This window comes from Rhincodon typus, chromosome 12 (genome assembly GCF_021869965.1).
Source record: "Rhincodon typus isolate 14 chromosome 12, sRhiTyp1.1, whole genome shotgun sequence".
NCBI classification, from domain to species: Eukaryota; Metazoa; Chordata; class Chondrichthyes; order Orectolobiformes; family Rhincodontidae; genus Rhincodon; species Rhincodon typus.
Genome location: NC_063343.1, coordinates 42,742,927 through 42,765,560, shown reverse-complemented (window position 1 = coordinate 42,765,560; position 22,634 = coordinate 42,742,927). Strand labels below are relative to the sequence as shown.

Below are 22,634 nucleotides of genomic sequence, written 5' to 3'. Positions count from 1 at the left end.
TGTGATCCTATGGAGGTACTTTGGGTGATGAGTCCTTCCAAAGCTCAGCAGCCAATCCTTTCTAAAATATGTAAATTGAACAAATGAAATAGATTGGGAATATAAAATGCAAGAATTTTTTATATAGTCTATGTATTTTATGAGCCTTTGTTTATTGTTTAATTGTGTATTTGTATTTAAAGTACTATCAGTGCTCCTTAAATTTGCACACATCATATACTCTGCTTGAGTATAGCCGAAGTAAGGCACAAAGCTTTTCATCTTGAACTCATCAGGAAAATATGCAAATAAAAGGGGAAGACAGTCCTTATACAGTATGGAAGGAGAGTGCTGGTTGATGGATATGGACTCTGAGAGATTATTGCCATGGAGAATGCCTCAGTTAGATGATGGCTGACAATTAAGCTTTGTTTAAGTATTAAACCAGGCAGGTTAACTCTGAATGGTAAAAGTACTGCCCTGGGAAATGAACCAGAGAACGACCATTCATGGAGTTGAAACAGGTGCAATATGTGTACATTCCTTTCTGTCTGCAAAGAACAGGGCCCTACATATTAATATTTAGCTTCCACTGCATGCAAGTGCACCACACTGCAAGCCTCACGGACAATCTTAAATGTGTTTTTAGTATAATTCTTCATATATTCTGGATTATTGATCAAACACTGCCCAATTATGGAATCACATTTAATTTGAGGTTCACACGCATCGGCTGGTTGGGTACAGTTGCTACCTTGTTTGTTGCAAACGGTTTGAAGGGATATTTTGTTTGATACTTTCTGCTGGTCTTCTGCATGTAAGGCCCAGACTTAACATCACACTGGCACTGAAATTCATATACCACATTACTCATTTGTGTGATAGGCAAAACATGTTTTTGGCTTGACACCAGAACTCCATTATTGGGAAACATCACTTCTGTTGCTACTACATAGCAGCAGTATGAAATAGTTAGCTTCAACTGTTGTTCAAATGTTTGAGATATCTTACCCTTCTAGGGTGACTTGAGATAGACTGGGCACTTTTCAGGACCAAAAGTATTTTACAAAATAATCCTTAAGTGTCCACAGAATGATACTGACAACCAATTTAAGATTGTCAGTTGGGCTCACAGTCTACTTGCACATTCCAGAAAATGCATAACATAAATAATGTATACACACTGTGCTTGTTTCAACTCAACAAAATAGGTGACAACCATTCTCTGATTTACTTCTCAGGGCAAAATCCCTACCAAACAGAGCCCAGTTACTAACCAATTGGCTGTGTCCTGCCATACAGTATAAATGTTGTTTTCCCTTTACATTGTTATTGTTGTGAATTGTCCTGATGATTCTAGACAATACTCTTCAACAAAATGTGTCTTTTCTTAGCAATACTCAAGTGATGTATTACAAAATGACTGTATACTCTAACTTTTATTTCTTACATTTATATTCTATGAAGAAATATATCAAATGTGAAATTTGATGGTTATTTGACAATATGGTTTGTTCTCTGACTTCGTTCTGTGTCTTCTTCACCCCACTGTGCCATGTTTCCTTTTCTATTTCATATGCAGGCCAAACATATAATATTACAACTTCTCAATCTTAAGGTTTTGAGAAGATTCTTCTTTTTGACCCCTGGGTCCACTTTATTAATATCCTCACGTGGCAGATTACGTGTTGGTTTTGTTGGAAACACATCATTTCACCACAACACCACTAGTTCATCTGGGCTTACAGACAAGCAAATTGTCTGATTTGATTCTTGGTCCAAACTTGTTTAACTGATCGCAGCTAGGTTGGTAGTTCTGTGTTTAAGCTCATCCCTTCTGGTCCAGGCTAAAAGAAAGGCTTCCATTTATATAGTGCTTTTCACAACTACTAAATGTCCCAAAGCATTTTACAGTCAATGAAATACTTTTGAAGTGTTCACCTGTTGTGGAAACAATGGCAACTCATTTATGCTCATCAGGCTCCCACAAACTGTGATGTGATTGAAACCAAATACCTGTGCTTTTGGTTGAGGGATACGTATTAACCAGTGGACCAGGGATAAGTCCCAACCATTTTTTCAGAATAGCATACTGGGATCTTTCACAGATACCTGAGCAAGCAGGAGAGGCTTCTGTTTTACAATCACATTTTAAAAAATCAACATCACCAATGGTTCCACACTGCATTGGAGCATCTATTTAAATTTTTGCACTTATGCCCAAGAATGCAGATTGAACCCAGAACTGTAAGTCAGAAGGAATAATACTACTTACTGAACCACAGTGGACAATGTCAAGATTCTCCAGACAGATCATTCTCAAGTGACGTGAACTCTGGAGTATATGCGAGATGATAGGATTAGAGGCAGAAAGAGAAACTGTCACCGGTATAAATCTACTGTAAAATCAGCAAATTCTGGGAGTCCAGAAAGTGAATGAGAATTTATTTGTTCATTGGATGTGGATGTTACTGGTTACGCTAAATGTATTACCTGTCTCTAATTCCCCTTGAGGAGATGGCCATGAGCTGCCTTCTTGGACTGCTGCAAGTTCCTGAAAAGTAAGTACACTCACAGTGTACATAGGAAGGCAGTTCCAGAATTTTGACCCAGACAGAAGTATAGTTCGAAATCAGAATGATGTGTTGCTTGGAGGAGAACTTACAGTTGGTGGTGTTTTCATTTATCTGCTGCCTTGGTCCTTCTAGGTGATAGAGATCACGTGTTTGGAAGGTGCTGTTGTGGGAGCCTTGGGAGTTACTGCATTGCATCTTGTAAATGGTACGCATTCTGTTATTGTGTGGGTGACGAACAAAATGAATGTTGGAAGTGACATTTGAGGTGAGCCAATTTAAATATTACTCACCTCAGATATTTAGCTATCTGATTGATTAGCTGTGCATTTCCAGTTATTTTTCTTTTTGTATGAGAATAGAGTCATTCTTGGCTGTAACTCCCATGATGTTGAATAGTCTGTTGACACTATCTAGGCTCAATTTTCCTACTTAAGCATTGTATTATCGTGCTGCTGATGCCTGCAGTCTTCCACCTTAGCTTGGATCAGCATTTACAAGATAGCAAATGTGAAATCTGGAAAAGATTCTCTCCATTGACTTCATTCACTTCAGCATCATAGATTACAATGGAAATTGAAATCAGAAGAGTATAACTGACTGTCAAACTATTGTCACACATTTCACACTATCCTACAAAGTCAAGACCTCCTTCATTTATTGGTGCAGGACTATTAAAAGGTTTGAGTTTTGCACTCATTCATTAAAAGAAGCTTAACGTTTCACAAATTAGTTTGAAGTGAATTATACTACTTCAAAAGAATGCAGTAATTCTTGAGAAGGAAAGATGTAAAGAAATAGAGAAACTTAAAGGATTAGTGACAGGAATAATAATTGGATTGACAACATAAGGTCTCTGGAGAGATAGGGGAAATTGTTTGATGTTTGTGTTTAGAAGAATCGCTGATAAATGTGTTAGAGCATCTGGTCTATATATTAAAGGGAAATTGATACAAACCTGCAGTAGTTGCCTATATTTGGATAAATTTATTGGAGAAGGGTCTCAAAATCCCAAGCATAAAGGTTGACTGCACGACCATAGTATTGGAAGATAACAACCTTTAAGGAAGAAAGAAAGGGAATAACTTAAAATGTGTATTTTATCCAAAAGGAAGATTTGACAAGAAAGCAGTTAAAAACACAATGCAAATAGTCCTAACTGATAAATAAATTTCAAGTATCTTCCATTTTAAGAGTTGCAGAGTTCTGGTTATCTTTTGTAGTCATTCCTGCCTTAAAAAGAAAGGTAGGGTCTTGTAAAAATACAATAGCTGAGATGTTGAAATTAAAACAAATTAGAAATTTAAATTAAATGATTATTTCAACATTCATATTTTAGAAAATAGTGATTTTTTTCTAGCTGAGGGGAAGAGAGTGCACTGAGTTCATGAAAAAAACATGCTTAATTATGAATTGTTATTGATAAAGAAAGATGTTTGGAATGTAGCCAAAAATAGATAAGCTAATAAGTAACAGTAAGTTCAAGAAACTGATTTTTTTTTGTGCTTTAAAAGCACAGGAGTCCAGAAATCAGGGATTGCTGTTGTAGGTGATTAGACAAGTTGCTGTAATACATCTTGAGGTTGATAAAACTCAGCTGCAACTGTGCATTGGTGGAGGTGATGGGATATATTTTTGAGATCATGGATGAGACGTCTATCAAGGTGAGCTCAAGCTGTACTAGATCCAAGCAAGTGGGTAGTGTTCTATCACATTCCTGATTTGTGCCTTGTCGATGGTGGTTAGTCTTTGTGAAGTCAGAGATTGAGTGACTCACCAAATACCTAGTTCCTGCTTGTTGCCACAATGTGTACATAGCAGGTGCTGTTAAGTTTTTGACTAATGACGACCTCCAAGATGTTGATGGTGCGGAATTTGATGGTGTTAATTCTACTGAATATAAAAGAGAGATAATTAGACTCTCTTGTTTGGATTCAGTCTTTGCCATCACCCACCTATATAGCAAAAAGGGTACTTGTCACTTACCAGGTGAAGCCTGAATGCTTGGCTACACCTGGGTACAGACTGTATTACGTGAGCTGTTGTGGCTGGAACTCAACACTGCAATAATCAGCAGAATTTCCAATTCTGACAAGATAGAGGTGGTTTCCTTCTCTCGAAGTGGCAGAGAAAGGAAGGGGAAATAATCATACCGGTTGGCGCCAAGAGATACTGGACCCATTCCCATCATATCAAGAATTAAGTCCTGAATGGGAAACTCCCTGACAGTGGGTCAGGAAGATCAACCAATGAAGGCCCTTAAATGGTCAATGAATGACCAGTTAAGGACTTCATTTCACTACAGGCCTGAATAAATGTGTTCAAGCAGGTTGAAAAAAGGGGTCACTGGACCCAAAATGTTAAATCTGCTTTCTCTCTACAGATGCTGCCAGACCTGCTGAGTTTTCCCACCAATTTGTGTTTTTGTTTCTGATTTCCAGCATCTGCAGTTCAGATGTAAGACCCTCAGAGTAAAGGTTCACCCATTTAACACAGAAATGAGGAGGAGTTTCTTCTCTCGGAGGGTAGTGAGTCTGTGGAATTCTTTACAGCACAGGGCTGCTGAGGCTGGGTCACTAAGAATATTCAAGGCTGAGATAGACAGATGTTTAATCAGTGATGGAATCAAGGATTATGGGGGTAAGGGAGGAAAATGGAGTTGAGGATTGTCAGATCAGCCATGATCTCACTGAATGGCAGAGCAGACTCGATGGGCTGAATGGTCTACTTCTGCTCTTGTGTCTTATGGTCTAAAAGTGGTAGCTTTCTTGACTGCTAAAACAGTCTGATCTACCTGCTAGTTTTTAGACGGGATCCTCAATTTCCCCAATCTGGAGGCAACTGTGGTCACAGATGATTGATAGGGTGTGCTGTAAACCATCCCTCTACCCTGTCTTCAAGACCCTAATCCCCCTCCTCTGAGACCCCATTAGACGATTCCACTCCCACCACCTGCAAAAAAGTCACTTCCTTGCTGTTTTTGGTCTTCAGTGCTGCTATGCAGCCAACAGTCTGATGCTTCAAAGTATCTCTGTTGCTCACAGTGACTCCAGCAGCATCAAGTGGGGCGGAACATTACTGTACCAGGAAGTGATTGACCAAGAGGTTTAAGAGGTGACTACTTAAAGTGCCTTATCTGTTCTTGATTCAACATGCTTTCTCACTAGTGGTGGTGGAAGAAGTCTTGTTGCTCCCCACACTTTAACTAAAGGAGGGAAAATCCTGACATATGATAGATGGAAGTCATTAATTGAGCAGTTCAAGATGTTTGGACTTGGGACACTACTTTGAGGATGCCCTGCTGCAGTGTCCTGGGACAGAGATGATTAGCCTCCAGCAATCACAAACATTGTCTTTTTGTGCTCAGCATGACTCCATCCAAAGGAGAGCGTTCCGTCTGATTTCCAGTGATTTCAATTTTTCTCATGCTCTTTGAATCATAGGGCGTCAAATTGCTCCTTGACACCAAAGGAACTCATTCATGCCTCAGCTGGATTCCAGCTTGTACTGTCCACATTTAGATCAAAGTTGTAATGAGTTCTGGAGAAGGCTTCAGTAGAACGCGAATGAAACATTGATGGTCAGCAATTTGTTGGTGACAAAGTGTCACTTGCTAACAGGATTGACAGTACCTTCCATCACTTTACAAATGTTTGAAGTATACTGGGGCAGTGCTTAACTCAATTGGATTTCACTTTGGAGAGGACACAACTGGGCAGTTTTCCATTGTGTTGATTGTACATCAGTGCTGGGTCCATGCAGAATAAATTGTTTCAAGGTACAGCTAGTTCTGGAGTTATAAGATTTAAGCAATAAAAACCATCTTCTTAAAGCATGCTGCTTTTGTCCTTACGTCCTCACATCTGTCAGTGAGAACGATAGAGTATAGTAGCTCAGTGGTTAACTCTGCTGCCTCACAGTACCAGAGATCCAGGTTTGTTTGCACCTTTGGGTGACTGTCAATGTGGAGTTTGCACATTCTCCACATGACTGTGTGGGTTTCCCCTAGGCGCTACAGTTTCCTCCCACCATCCAATGATGTGGAGGTTAGGTGGATTGGCCATGTTAAATTGCCCATAGTGTCCAGGGATGTGCAGGCTAGGTGGGTTAGCCATAGGAAATGCAGGGTTATGGGGATAGGGTAGGGGCGACAATCTGGGTGGGATGTTGTTCGGAGGATCAGTGTGGACTTGATGGGCTAAATGGCCTGCTTCCACATTTTAGGGATTCTACATTGGGAGATGTTAATTATCTTACTGTAGACAGGGATACTATCAGTGTAACGTGAAGGGAGGGACAGGCGCTCTTAGAATGTGATCAGGAGAATTTTCACAGTTGAATGTTTCCAGTACAATGAAAATGGACGCATTAATAGACATGATTCTTGGAAATGAGCAGGGGCAAAGTGAATAAAGTGTCAGCGAAGGAACATTTAGGGGGTTAGTGATTGTTGTATTCCAAGATTTAGGTTGGCTATGGAAAAGACAATAATCTAAAATTAATCAATAATCTAAATTAACTGGGGACAACCCAACTTCAGTGGATAAGAATGTACTTGACCAAGATAAATTAGAATCAAAGGTTGAGAGGCAAAACAGTAACTGAACAAGGGACTGCCTTTAAAGAGAAAATTGTTTGGGCATTGTCGAAGATTTTTTTTCACAAATTAAAAAGGTAGTTGAACAAATACGAAGCTCCTTGGATGTCAAAAGAGGAAAGACTAAAGTAAAGAAAATGTCTGCTTATGACAGATGTCGGTTGGGCAATACACTGAGAACCAAGCTTAATACAGAAGGTTTTGAAGGGAATTGAAAAATGTTAAGTAAGACAAAAAGAGAATGAGTATAAAAGTAGAATTGAATTGACATAAAAGGGAATCCCAAATCCTTCATTGTCAAATAAAGAGTAGAAAGCTGATAAAAGGAAGAGTGGAACTAATTAAGAACCAGAAAGGAATTTACATATGGAGCCAGGGTACATGGATGAGGAATTAAATAATTATTTTGTATCTATCGTTACCAAAGAAGAAGATGCTGCACGAGTCATGGTGAAAGAGGAGGTAGTTTAGACACTTAGTGTTCAAAATTGATGAGAGGCAGGTATTGGATAAGCTGTCTGTACTTTAATTTGCTGAAGCACGAGGGCTGAATGAGATCCGTTCCAAAAAACTGAGGAAGTGGGAGTGAAAGTGGCACTTCTTACTTTCCATTACTTATTTTCATTTCTTACTGAACTATTACTTTCCAACTGGCCTTAAATGCAGAGGTATTGTCAGAACAGTGGAGCACTGCAAAAGTTATAACCTTGTCCAAAAAGGATGTAGACAGCAGAATTAGGAGTTGCATGTATAGGTGAATAAAGCTTTGCAAGTGGCAGGACACGTTGAGAGAATGCTTAATAAACGTACAGTATCCTAGCCGCTATTAGAATACAAAAGTGGGTAGGTTTAAGATAAACCTCATACAAAACACAGCTGCGGCCGAGTCTGGACAAGTGTGTAGTTCTGGATACCAAATTTATGAATGATGTGAAGACATCAGCATGTAGAAAAACTACACAAAATTATTTGCAGGAATTAGGAATTTCAGTTATGTTTATAGATTGAAGAACTTGAGACTGTTTTCCTTGCAGAAGAGAAAATGTAGAGAAGATTTGATAGACATATTCATGAGGGATATGTACAGAATAGATCAGGAGAAACTTTTCTGATTGGTAGAAAGATTGGGAATGAGATTTAAGTATTTTCGTGGTTGTTTACGGGATGGGGACATTGCAGATGTGGGTAACTTTTAATGTCCATTCCTAATTGTCCTTGAGGTGGTTAGCTGTCATCTTGGACTGCTGTCATTCATTGAGGTAGGCACATGCGTGGTGCTGTTAGGAAGGGAATTCCAGCATTTTGACCCAGCAAACAATTGCAAAATAGTTCCAAGTCAGGATGTTGTGGCACTCAGAGGGGAAGTTCCAGGTGGTAGTGTTATCATGTATTTGCTGCCCTTGCCCTCCTAAGGTTGTAGAGGCCATGGATGCTGTCGAAGAATCCTTGGTGAGTTACTGCACTGCCTATTGAAATTGGTATATACTGCTGTCGCTGTATGTTAGGAGAGAATAGAATCAATCTTCAAGTTGGTCAACGAGATGCAACTCAAACAGGTTGCTTTGTTATGGATTATTTTTATTCACTCATGGGATGTGGGTGTTGCTGGCTAGGCTAGTATTTATTGCCTGTCGCCAGTTGCCCTCAAGAAGGTGGTGATGAGCTACCTCTTGAACTACTGCAATCCATGTGCTGATGGTATTAAGCTTCTTGTTTGGTTGGTTTCATGTTCAGCAATATTTCATTTTAAAATATTTCACTGTTTAAGGCTTCACCCTTCCCTGTCTGGGTGGACTCCTGCAGCTCTACAAGCCTCTGAAATTTCTGTGCTTCACCAATTCTGACAATTAATGCAGCCTTGATTTTAATTACCCCATGGATGGCAGTCATGATTTCAACTGTCTTAGCCCTAAACTTTGGATTTTGTCAGAGCCTGTAGCCTTTGCTATGTTCATTGTGTTCAGTTTATTAATACCACATGTGGTGAACTGAGTTGGCTGAAGATTGGCTTTTATGATAGAGAGGACCTAGGGGTTTAAGTCAAGATGAATCATCCATTCAGGATTTCTAGCTGAAAAAGTTTTAAAACACTTTGTCTTTTTGTTTTGCATATGCCAGTTTGCTCAATAAGGATGGAGATATTCATAGAACCTTCTCCTCCTACTCCCACTGGTTGTTTACCATCATTCTTGCAGGACTTCAGAGCTTTGAACTGATGCATTGGTCATGTAAATTTCACTTTTGTATGCATTTAATCCCTTTTTGTAGCTTCACCTGGTTCTCCTAAACTTTCTTCATTGCCCCGAGCTGGAATGAGGGACATGCCAAGATGATGAAGGTACAGAGTATGAGGAAATACAGTTTTGCTGCTATTGATGTCCTCAGTGCATCATGAATTCCTAGTTTGGAACAGCTATTATGTTCTGAATCTTATCCCATTTAGCTTGTTGGTAGTGCTGCATGACACAATGTATGGTGTTCCACTGTGAAGGTGGGACTTTTTCTCTTCAATAACTGTGCAGTGATCACTCCTGCCAATACTGTTACGATTTGCAAAAAAAGATACATCAGGATGGTGTTGAGTAGTTTAATCCCTTATGTTCATTTGTAAACAGCCATCAAGCCAAGTCAGACAGCAGTGATCTGTGGCAGTGGTCAATGATTCTCTGAAGCTGAAGAGCTGTGGAACAATCTGAGAGTCTCTGCACTGACTGTGCACAAGTTTGACCCCTTTACTTTCCTTAACATGCTTGGCTGAGCAAAATATTTAAAGTGGCTGGAGACTTATTTAAATTGTGTACTTCAGACATTCAGATAGAGTGTTGAGTTCGCACCCAGAGTATTTTCTATGCCATAAAAAGGAATTAGGGTGAAGATACAAACTGGTCTCTCCATTCAAAATGGGTTTCTCTAAGGGAATCCATTATGTGACATATAGGTTGAAGAAATTGAACAACTGACTGGAAGAAAAGACTCATGTATCAGACAGTATCACAGGAGAAGCAAAACTTCCAGTTAGCATCCAGCCAACAGAATACATCAGTACAGGTGCATTTGTCAAGAATGTTTTTCATGCACTATTTCCAGAAATGCCAAAACAATCACAGAACTTTGAAAGTTTTTTTTGACGCAGCACGGACAACTGTGACTGATGCAGAGAAATTTACCATAGCCAGAGGAGCCAAATCATTTTGCATTCATATTAAGTCAAAGCACTAATATCCTCTTTGCAGGGAAGCTCAGAATTTTGACAGTTTCTGACTCGGATGATTGAGAAACTTTATGTTTTTTTCCATCATTTCTGGAATAACCAGAGTTCGAGGAATGTTGATTACACTGAAGTGGCATTGAGTGCTCCAAAACTAAGCTTCCATGTATGCATGAGCCATTAAGTCTTTTATTTTTAACTGTTCAAGTAATTTTTTGTTTGTGCTGCTTAGTATGGTTTTCTTCATGTGAATTTACAACATAATGGGAGCTGTTATGATGCATTTTTACTTCAATAGTCCAGAGATTCAGCTCCGTTTCAATTGAAACAGTAAGAAATATTGTTGATATTGGATGACAATGGACTTGTTACTTGATTGACTCGGGATGATACTTTATTAACCATCAGTTGTGCAAAAGACACTAAAGTGAAGAATGCAATAAGCTAATAATTAGAACTGAGCAAACCATTAGGCTACATAACAGAACATTTCAGTGTTTGAAATAATTTGGAGAAGTTCTGCATTATGTTTTTGAAGCTGCATCTTTCATTATTTTGCTATTCAAAAAGTAAGGCTGGTGGTTGAGCTAGATGCCATGGCTGATGTTAAAGACTAAGCCCAAGAATGTGAAACAAATCCAGTACGTGGCGAGTGTCATAAGGATAGAACACACTGGAGATATTCAGCAGTTCAGGTACTGAAGGAAGCACATTCTGAATCTTATCCCATTTAGCTCGCTGGCAGTGCAACAAACCCAGTGCCTTTTGGTGTCAACTGAATTTATCAGCTATACATAGTTAATTAAATTGACACAATCGCTGTGGGGCCAGAGAGTTCGAGGGCTTGAGGGGTGGAGAGTGATTAGGGTGACTGAAAGCAGTGTGCTGCCCAAAAGGACCTAATGACATGTAGTAACACTTTAATAAAAAGTGAACAGCTGTTTGAACTGCCTGAACTAGTTATTACGCTTCATGCAGTTTAAGTGTATCTTGGTAATTGACACCTATGGTAAGAGTAAATGGTTAGTGCCATCTGCTGTCTGGAATAAAAAGGATGATATAGGCAATAGGGACTGTGTTTAGATCAATGCCTTTCCGAATCCGATCAATCAGGCTATGGTCTTAAGTGAAATGCCTACGACTAACTGTCAAATAGTAATCCTGATCTGCAACATCAAACATAACAGCCACTTTTTGTTTCCCACAAGGTAACCAAGAAGTAATTGCATGAATAATTTGAGCAATTTATTACAATGACCTACAAAGATATTAGCAGTAAGATAATTTTAACTGAAACATGGGGAAGAGATTAAGTTGAGTTTGAAAGTCTGCTTTGCTCTCCATGTGTAAGTAAAGTCAAATGGGACGTAAATTAGATTGTTGATCAAAAATCTTCTGTTTTCCACTTTGCTCGTTGGGTTTAAATGATCCTTTTCGGATGCTGTCTTTGATTGTGTAACCTTTTTTCTGCTCTAAACTACCATGTCGAAGCATCACCTGGTGTTTACAAGTCTGGGCTGCCGATGGTTGTTCCAAATCACAATGAATCTCTTGGAATAAAGGAAGAACTTCTCTTAGGTTTGGAAATGAAATTAATATAGATCTCAAAGTTTCTTTCATTTAGTGGCTTCACATTAAGTTAATTGACTGTAAAATAAAACAACTGCAGATGCTGAAGATCTGGAACAAAAACAGAAATGGCAGGTGAAACTCAGCAGACTTAGCAGCGTCTGTGGGAAGAAAGCACAGTTAATGTTTGATTCTGCTGACACTTCTGATAGCAGCAAGGAAAAAGTGGTATTTAGGCTGAAGATGAATTTGGAGGTTGGTAGGGGGAAAGAGGAGAGGTGAGCGAATAGGTGGAGGTGGAGCCCAGAGAGAGAGAAACATGAAAGGTGTAGGTAAACAAGGAGGTGATGGATAGTAGAACAGAAGTAAGCTGAATAAGTGATAATAGGAGCTAAGAGTAGGAGAGAATGGATGAGCTGCAATGAAAGTAAACCATATAATGTGATACATTCCACTTGTTCTGTGTTGTCATAGATGCAGTTGTGCATGTTTTGACAATATTCACAAAAAAATCTAACAATATAACCTGAGAATTGTGTATCCGGATTATTCGGCTTTTGCTCTTTATATAGGCATGAAAGAATTAAAGAAATTTCACGCCAGTGATATGTCATTAAAGAGTACAGGCGATGCCATTCTGATATTTATGATGTGGAGGTGCCAGTGTGGACTGAGATGGACAAAGTCAGAAGTCACATGACATCGGGTTATAGTCCAACAGGTTTATTTGAAATCACAAACTTTCAGAGCGTGTTAAAATTTCATCTTGTAGCATTTTATAAAAAGGATTACAAAATGAAGCAGAGCACTCCTGATTGCCACTTTAAAAATAACCTCGGCGAAATAGCTGGCCCATGGTGCAGAGGTCCACTTTCAGTCCTGAATAAAGTAGGAAACACAGTGTTGTAAGTGTCAAGTAGTGATTGAACTATAGGTAAGAAAAAAATCCAAGGAAGAATCACCTCATTTTCTTTTAATTCCCATGCCCTTCATTCATTGTTGCTGTTATATTAATGTGCATTATTCCTTGTGTTTATGATTTTTTCTTTTCAGACTGATCTTTGCTAAACATTTGCTTCTCATTCTGTGGCTCACTCACTCAAAAGCTATGCTTTGCTCCTCGAAATTCACTGTAAGTTATTTCTATTGGTCTCATTTCCCTGGCACCCATTATAGCAGCAGTGACAGAAGCCATTCAGTTGGTGTTCAAGGTATTATGTTGCAATAGTAAGAGAGAAGCCAAGGGAGAGTGTAGAAATATGATACATGTGCAATTGATCTTGTTGCCTTTCTTACAAAGCTATAACTGCCTGAGATCATTGTGTTATATCATCTGTACAGGATCACCAGTTGTCAATGGGACTGTGTGCAGTTATTCCATGGAATTCGTTGCCAGTTCTGTGATACAGTTTTCAATGAAGGGTGTGTTAGTTCTGAATATTGACTTTAAATTTGTTTTTAGGAACGATTTCATGGGGTACTGCGACTCCCATGGATGTTGTCAAAAGTCGCCTTCAAGCGGATGGAGTCAGTGAGACAAAATATAAGGGAATACTGCACTGTATTCAACAGAGCTACCGAAAGGAAGGACTGAATGTAAGTGAATTCCCGTTGAAACACAAAAAATGAAATGTTTTGAAGTGAAACAGATTTTAGGTAAGTTAAACGTTCACATAACCATAACAATTAAATAGGCAAGGAATAAAAATAATTATTCAGAGATCAGAGTTCAGGTACAGCATAAACTGGTTTCAGGGTAATATTGTATATACACTTTGCCACTAAGAATTTCCATATTAAGATCAGCAAGGCTTGAATACATCTCATTGGTTACCAAATTAGGCTCTGTCATGCTGGTGCTATGGAACCAGTGCAATAAGAAATAGTGGGAACATTCCTGACCACTTACAGTGAGATCTGCACCAGTTGTTACGCTTTGAGGATGGTTGCATAGATGTTCCATGGAAGTGCCAGAATTATTCAGAGGTGGTAAATCATAATGCCAGTTTGGCAATGATTTGACACCTGACTTGTCATTTTGGATCTTGCCACTTTAATTAGTACCCATGCTTAAAAACATAGAGCTAAATACGCATTCAGCTGCATGTCTGCCCCATCCCATCCACCACAACAATCTAAAGGCAGCACTATTCAACCTGCACATGGGGTGAATTCTGACTGTCTGTGTACTGTTTCAGAATTGTTGGAAGTACAATGTTAGAGGAGTTGTGAGATGTTGTTTTACTTATAAGGGAGTGCTGTTAGATTTTTGGAAGGAATTATACTTTTTTGAAATGCCCCTGAATACATCACTTGCTCCCAATCTACAGTCACAGTCCACCTTAGGCCTAAGCATCAAGGGAAGATAGAGCAGAGAAGACAAACGTCTTGCAGAGGGAGAGGGAAAAGAAAGTGGTGAAAGTGCTCAACAGATGGGTTTATCCACATGCATCTTCAGGACCACAGCAAGGATCATTGTATTTGGTAGCTGTGCTTGGAAAGTGGTCAATGAAAACTGCCAGTGCATGTCAACATCGCCGTCTTCCTAAGTTTTTACACCTTTAGGTCATTACAGACTATTATAGGTGACATAACCAACCTATTGCAAGTTCTCGTCTATAGCTGCATTTGAGGCAGTGCCCAGGTTTTGTACGTCAGGAGAGGGGACTTTGATTATTTATCCATATGAATTCATTCATTCTATGAATCAACCCTGTAGGAAATTCAGGAGAAACCTTTTTACCCAGAGAAGTGGTGAGAATATGAAACCTGCTGCCACAGTGAGTGGGTGAGCGGCAAAGGTGCATTTAAGAAAAAGTGAGTTAAACACATGAAGGATTGAGGTACAAGCTATGTTGATGGGATGAACTGATGTGGGTACAGGCTTATGTGGAGCATAAATGCCAGCATGGAATAATTGGGGACCATTTTTGTGCTACAGACTCTATATTAATCTCTGTGTCATTCAATGTCTTCCCCTTAACAGTGAAAACAGGAGGGATGGAGACATGCCTTTGTCAGGATGGTGGGCTTTCCAATGGTGCATGGAGCTTCAACTACACATGCGTGGTCCTGTGGGCGGTGCTTCGTCATGGGGAGATGTCTTGTAACTGCAAAGAGTACCTCGGGCAGTAGATGTGTCATCATGCTCAGGATATCATGTCCATTAATGCCCATTATCTTGCTAGCTGTCATTGTTCTTTCATACTACTCTTGTTTGCAGTTCCAGCTGGCTTGAGCTACTCATCCAACCACAAGATAGTTGCTTGGTAATGGTTCTTGTGCATGAGATCCAATCTTCCATGTCAAAACTTACAAAGTTACCATTTTAGAGTGCAATTCACAGACCATCACATTGGTTTGGTTTGATTTGATTGATTGATTGATATCATGTACCTAAGTACAGTGAAAAGTTTTGTTTTGCATACACTACAGGCAGATCATAACATGGACATACAGATCATCAGACAGAGTGAGACACACAAGGTTACGGCTGCACAGGAGGTGCACAAAAGCAAAATTAACATTAGAGTTGAAATTAGACAGGTCCATTCAGCAGTCTAATAACAGCGGGAAAGAAGCTGTTCTTGAACCTGTTGGTATGTGTTTAAGCTTCTGTATCTTCTGCCTAACAGAAGAGATTGAAAGAGAATGTAACCATGGTGGGAGGGGTCTTTGATGATATTGGCTGCCTTTCCATGGCAACGAGAAGTGTAGATGGAGTCCGTGGATGGCAGGTTGGCTTGTGTGATGGCCTGGGCTGTGTTCACAATTTCCTGTAGTTTCTTGTGATCTTGGGCAGGGCAGTTACAATACCAAGCATGAAGCACCCAGATAGAAAGAATGTTTTCTGTGGTGCATCTGTAAAAGTTGGTAATGTTCCTTATGGACATGCCAAATTACCTTAGCATCCTGAGGAAGAAGAGGTGTTGTTATGCCTGCTTGATTGTCGCATCTGTGTGGGAGGACCAGGACAGATCATTGGTTATTGTCACTCCTCGGAACTTGATGCTCTCGCTACTCTCCACTTCGGCTCCAATGATGTAGATAGGTGCGTATCCTCCTTCTTTCTTCCTGAAATCGATGATCCGTTCTTTAGTTTTGCTGACATTGAGGGAGAGATTGTTATCTTAGCACCATTACACCAAGCACTCTATCTCCTTCCTGATCATCATTTGATATCTGGCCTACAACAGTGGTGTCGTCAGCGAACTTGCGGATGGCGTTCGAATGAAATTTGGCTACACAGTCATGAGTGGATAGGGTGTACAGTAGGGGGCTGAGCATGCATCCTTGCAGGGTGCTTCTGCTGAGGATAATCATGGAGAAAGTGCTGTTGTCTATCTCCACTGGTTGCGGTCCATGGGTCAGGAAGCTGAGGATCCAGGTACAGAGGGCGGAGCTGAGACCAAGTTCTCGGTGTTGGGAGATTGGTCTGGTTGGATTATAGTGTCGAAGACGGAGCTGGAGTCGACAAGTTGAAGCTTGACATAGGTGTCCTTATTGCCCAGGTGTTTCAGGGATGATTGCAGGGTTAGGGACCTGATGTCTGTCGTGGACCTGTTGTGCTGGCAGGCAAACTGCGAGGGATCGAGGTAGGCTGGGAGGCTAGGATCATATAGGTTAGACAAGGTGAGCATGGTAGATATTCTTCCTTAGAGGGCATGAGTAAAGTACATAGGTTTTGATGGCAGTGGATTCACGGTCATCATAATCTTGTTGTCAGATTTATTGTAGGATTTTAACCTATATCCCTATAGCATAAACCTGAGTGTATAGATTGCCAGTCCAGTGACATTACCACGGCACCACTGTCTCCTCAACTTGTGAGGCTCAGAAACGTAACTGCAGCCCCCTGTGGATTAAGTTTCCAATAGCTGAGGGATTAGTCTCAGGCAGTGCTGTTTGTTTGCCAGGTGCGTACCTCTAGGCAGAGAGTTTCCACAGGAGGGGCTACTTCTCATTGTCACTTTTCATGTGTCAGCACGTAACAGGCTATTTGCCAGTGCTGATAGTTGGGACATCACAATCACTCCTGCAGTACTGCAAGATACTTTGATTCTGCCATATAAGAGAGAAAGAGCTTAGTACATTATACAAAATAACTAAAGAAACAAAGATATGTATATGTAGCAATTATTGTGTGGGAGATATTAAAAATGTTTGTTTTACTTACTAGGTATTTTTTAAAGGAGCAACTGTGAATGCTATCCGTGGATTTCCTATGAGTGCAGCCATGTTTTTCGGATATGAGCTCGCACTGAAAGTATTGCGACGTCAATGAACAGAAAAGTAACATTTGACTTCTGATGATTATCAAACTTGGCCAGTTACATAGGTCTATGCTCAGATCAACAGTAGATCAGATTTATAAAAAAAAACTCATCTTCCTTTTGATTCTTGATTTCAAACTGCCAAAACTCATTGTCAGAAACAGCATCAGGCACTATAGAGACAACTTGGAATGATGGTGTGCTTCAAATGTGATGTGCTGTGTTCCCTGGGGAAAAGAGAATTGCTGGATTAAAGAAAATCAGCAAACATTGAGGAGCAAACCTCAGGAAGGACCATTAGACTTGAAACATGGACTGACTAACTGTCAGACAAAGGTTGCCAGACCTGCTGAGTATTTCTGCCTTTTACTGTTTCTGTTTTTAAATTTTGAGCAGGGGAGGAGGGTAGGGAGTTAATTTGCAGAAATACTGGGACATGATTATCATAAAGAAGTTATCAGAGTGGTGTTGCCAACTGGAGCTGCAGGTGTTTTTGGAGATTTCACTACATGTTTCCAGTCGATTGTCCCTCCTCTGCCCAACTGCCATTTTATAATTAATTTTAAAATTATTAAAAATGAAAAAAGAACTTTAACACCTTTGTTTTTCTTGCTATGGCTGCTAGGAGCTCTATCCTGGTGATTTATCTTTCATTCCTGGAGGCTCCAGGATGATCCTGGATATTTGACTACCCTATAACCAAGTGTTTTTGATGGATTCAATATACTGAGTTGTTATGATTGCATTACTGCGCTCAGTTTGATTTGTATCAGTAAATCACTGTAAGAGAAAAATCCATAATGGGAAAAAGAAAATGCAACAGATTTATTCTTCAATATTCATACACTTCAAGCTTTTTTTGGCCTTAATTTGTAGAGTTTTTCTGATGACCAATTGTATAATTAAGTAAAAAGAATATGTTAAATGCTTTTACACTAAACATTATAAGGTGGGAATAGTTGCTGCAATTTTTCATGATGTATGAAGAAGTACAGACTATTAGCCAGGTTCATTTCAGAGAATGCAAGTATTTGGGCTAGGCACAAACATCCAACAAAAAAAAATGATGTTAATGGCAAGAAGAGTTAATATAGACTTTGTATGACAATGTAAAACTGTGTGACAGGTAGACAGAAAGAGCAGGGGATTGGGGAGGGGTAAATCCAAAAATGGCAGGGCTGAAGCTGGCCAGTTGAATTTATATTAGACCTGAGAATGTGAGTAATATGTTTTATATGAAGCAGGAGGTGTCTAGTCTGCATAACTAAAAATGTATGCTGTGAATCAGATGTAGATGTGTTTGCATGTGAAAGGGCTAGTATATAAAGTGTGCATGAAGGACAGTGGCTGAATACAGGATGTACAAGAGAGGATGAAGCAATAAAATTATAGAAGCAATAAACAGAATGAAGTGAAAAAAGTGAAGGGAAAAAGAGGAAGAGAAGGCTGGGAGAAATAAACAGAGTTAAAAGGAAATTCTGGAACAGAGAAGGGAAGGCACACAGACACACAGGGCACCTGGAGGTTTTTCTCCTACCAATTTCTGTTTGAAGTCCAGAGTATTTTTCACTACAATAATGATCTTAGTTTTGCCATTTCATCAGTTTATGTAAGAAGGCAAGGAGGGGAAATCATAGATGGGTGAGAATTTGAAAGATTGATGAATGCACAGGCTAGAAAGTCAGGCCAAAGATATTCTCGGTTTCAGCTATCAAAAGCAGCTTGCATTTATATTCTGCCTTTAAATTAAAAAAAAGAAATTGCGCCATGTATAGAGAGAATTAAGTCCCAAGATGGCATCCTGTACAAGAATAAATGATTAATAGGGCCAACTCAGTACTTTATCTATAGATACAACTCATACAAACTCCATAATTAAAATACCTATAAGTAAAATACCTACCTGCCTCCTTGGTATTAAATAGGAATATGACTCAAAGGTTAAAAAGAAGCACACTGGGTCATCATTGGCATTGGGATGGTGGACATGGCGAACTGGGCCTTATGTCAATTTGCAACAGGATATAAGTTTCAACATTAATTTGGAATAAAGCAAAATAACCAGAGAGGATTCCCATGAAGACATAAGGCATGGATGGAGGTCATTTAGCCCGTTATTGGTTATCAAAGAGCTAACTGATTAGTCCCATTCTTGTGTGCTTTCTTCACATAATGCAATTTTTTTCCTTTATATTTGCAAGTATTGTAAATATCTTGCCTCTATTTGCAGATGTATGCTTATTAACTGAGAAGCTTTCATAAAGGCTTAAAGAAACATGTTTATGTCAATTACCCATGATTTGTTCCATGAGCTAAAATGCTATCCTTCCCAGTTGTGATTTTTTTCAATTGTGGGGCAGGAGAAGTGGGGACCCATAATAACCAAAGGGCGCTTAGTCCATCAATTTTCCACAAACACCTGAAAAATCCCCCAAAATCGCCAGCCCACCCACCATATTTAAACAAAGAATTAAGGTCGATTGAGCTTGTTACCAGTCAGTTGGCTGGGATACTATATAAAAACCGAAAATCAAGTTCTGTGGAAGGGTCACCACTCTGATTTCTCTTCACAGATGCTGCCAGACCTGCTGAGCTTTTCCAGCAAGTTCTGTTTTTGTTTGTGGCTGGGATACAATGCTGCCCAGATCATCATATGTTTGGTGTTCATAAGCATGCAGAAGTGGGCAGTCTATATTTTGAGGTCAAACTGAAGAAAAGTGAAAAGGAGTGTAGGGTTGTGGGACATATCACTCGGGTGTTCAATGTGCTTATCAGGGGAATGTCCAACTATTTTAGCCTCCCCCTCCCTACTTTGTTCCTCACCACCTACCCTCCAAAACTTGCCCCCACCACCCTCTCTCTCTCCTCCCTATGCACTTGGATCCCTTCCCACTTTAAAAGTCTGGGAATTGCCTGTCTCTAACTTCCATTTCTCCACTTCCTTCTCTCAGCACCTATTACTGAGTCTGCTGTTGTTGCAACTTCTAGAACTTGAGGACGGGACTTCCTTCCACGGAGGGGCAGAACTCCTATTCTCCACCATTTTTAATCTGCCCACAGGTTGCAATGGCTATAACATGGCCTTCTTTCAGATGTGTTGGTTGTTGGCTGACTTTCCTTCTGCAAGATGTAGTATTGCCATCCTGCTTTATCCATGAAAATCTACTGTCGCCTAGGAGTGCCAGTCTTTCTGTATGTATTATGTGTTGATCTGATTCACTGGCAGATAAGAGTTCAAAGACTTGATCTAGGTGCTAACACCCTCTGTGCTAAGATGCTAAACAAGGTGAACTGTACTTTCAATGAGTGATTCTCTGGACACAATTCTATTCTATAGCAAAACAAGACTCTGTTTCCCATAAAGTGTGCTGGTGAATTATCATAATTGAATACTGCTAAAAATATACATAGTTAGGTGCAGAAATTAAACTGAAGAAGTCAGAAAGGCATTTTTTGTCACCTGATGTGTTGATGCTCAAGAGAGGTTATTTTGTCCTTTCTCCTCTGTGGGTTAGTGATTCAAATGACCCTATGATCATGTTGACTTGTGTGTTACATCACAGCTGATTATGTGATAAAGCAGGATAATATTATTTATATCCTTCATGGTGATATATGTCTAATTATAGAGTATGAGTCAAATAAATCGTCAAGTCTCAAGTGGAGTTGTTTTTACTCTGTGTAAAAACAAAATTGGTAAGAGTTTTGTAAATCTCTAATGTTTATTTGTATACACTGTTGGCAAAGTTTCCATATTACTAATTTACTGTTAGATATGTCTTCCATTATCTTTTATCAAGTGAAAAAACGTATCTATTTCAAAATATATTACTTTATTTCCTTGTAAGTTAGATACCATGTATCTGTCTTCTATATCACTGATGTAAAAACTGTTTATGACAGGCCAGAAGAGGCCTTTTCTATGGTGAAAGTAATTGCTTTGCTGTTTGTATTTTATACTACTTGATGTTGCTGCCCACAGTTAATGAATAAACTTGCATTATAACACAACCTTAAGGAATAAACATTTAGTCCATTTTTCTGTTGTGTCCCTGTTCTCATCTGTGTTGTGGCATTAGTCAGAAGTAATCATATCTCTGGAAAGACAGTTACATCCACAATTATGTTATATCTCTTCTAATTTGTTGGAAATGTCCTCAAAACAAATTGGTTTGCTGCTGTCTTGACTAATGCTTATACCTGGCAGAAACAGGAACATCAGGAAAAAAGGGATGACACTTAAAGATCTATGCAACATGTATTGAACTTAGAGATTTTTTCAACAATAATGATTAATTTAGCCAGAAATACACTGATCCTCATGATATGTGGTTGTCATTTATCGTGAAACTAATTTTAAAATGTTAAATACTACAAAGTGTTGTGCAGTGCAGAAACAATACAGTGTTATTGAATAGGCCAGTTACAGTATCAAAGAAGGGAAAACAAAATACTTTCAAAATTTCAAATTTCTTTTCAAGGAAGAGATCTGCTTATCTGGCTGTTTTTGTAATCCCTAGTGAGTTTTGTCACACTCAGTTTGCTTTGTTTTATAGCCATGGAGGAGTGAAGATATAGCTTGAGTATTAACACACATTATAGGTTGTTGTGAAAGGGCATGGGAGCTTACAACTCTGCTTTTCTGTGTGGTGACTTCTTTATAATGGAAACTTCTAAAGAAAGGATGGAAATTCAAAATGTGAGATGTATGTGTTTACCAGCATATGTTGGTAACAGAAGATTAATGATTAATGCTGGTTAGTAAGATAATAAGAATAAAAATATAACATTAAACAGGTTTTGAAATTAAAGCTAGTGAAATATATAAAACAGAATAAATAATCAAAGTGTATTTAGGAGATAGCATTGCAACAGGATATATTTGGATTTCTCTAGAAAAGAGAAAAAAATATAATGTTAAACAGCCACTTTTGACTTGTATTCCTCTGCGGTTCAAAAAGTCACTATTATGTTACTATAGTATGAAGAACAAAAATTGATATAGGGCTCAGGAAATAAAAAACTCCTGTCAACTGATATTTCTAATAACTAAAATTAGTGGCACCTAAAATGCACTGTTTATGCTTCTGACTTATCTTTTACTTTTTTGTACTTTTTTATTGAATGATGTTCTGATTCATAAAAAAAAAGACTTCTGGCACAGGACCGATTTCATTTAAATAATTTAACTGTGACAGTATTTTACCGGTATTTAAAGAATATGCAGGTTCTGCTGAATTGTCCTATCTATGGTAGTTGTGTTGTAAAAGAAGATATGGTGTAATTATCAGTTTCTCTAAATGAATCTTATTTCTTTTAGTTTGAATTGTAGTAGCTTCAGCGTGGAATTTTCCCCTCACACCCCAAATGACGTTGTGGAATTCTGTTTCAGAGTAAACATTAATTCAGCAACTCATGAAACCCGTCCTACCCAC

At 39.0% G+C, this 22,634-nt stretch overlaps 1 protein-coding gene across 4 annotated transcripts in view; it reads left to right on the top strand.

Moving 5' to 3' along the window:
• slc25a48 (solute carrier family 25 member 48) overlaps nt 1–20,980 on the top strand; it is a 34,027-nt gene extending 13,047 nt beyond the window's left edge. For 2 of the 4 annotated variants that reach the window (XM_020530611.2, XM_020530610.2), the window contains 2 exons: nt 13,389–13,522; nt 17,106–20,980. In XM_020530611.2, the coding sequence (XP_020386200.1) occupies nt 13,389–13,522; nt 17,106–17,210 (239 nt within the window). In that variant the 3' untranslated portion in view covers nt 17,211–20,980. Of the gene's footprint in view, nt 1–13,388; nt 15,382–17,105 lie in introns of those variants that run through there. The other 2 variants (XR_007263396.1, XM_048603843.1) reach the window with 2 other exon arrangements.
• Nucleotides 20,981–22,634: the final 1,654 nt, after the last annotated feature.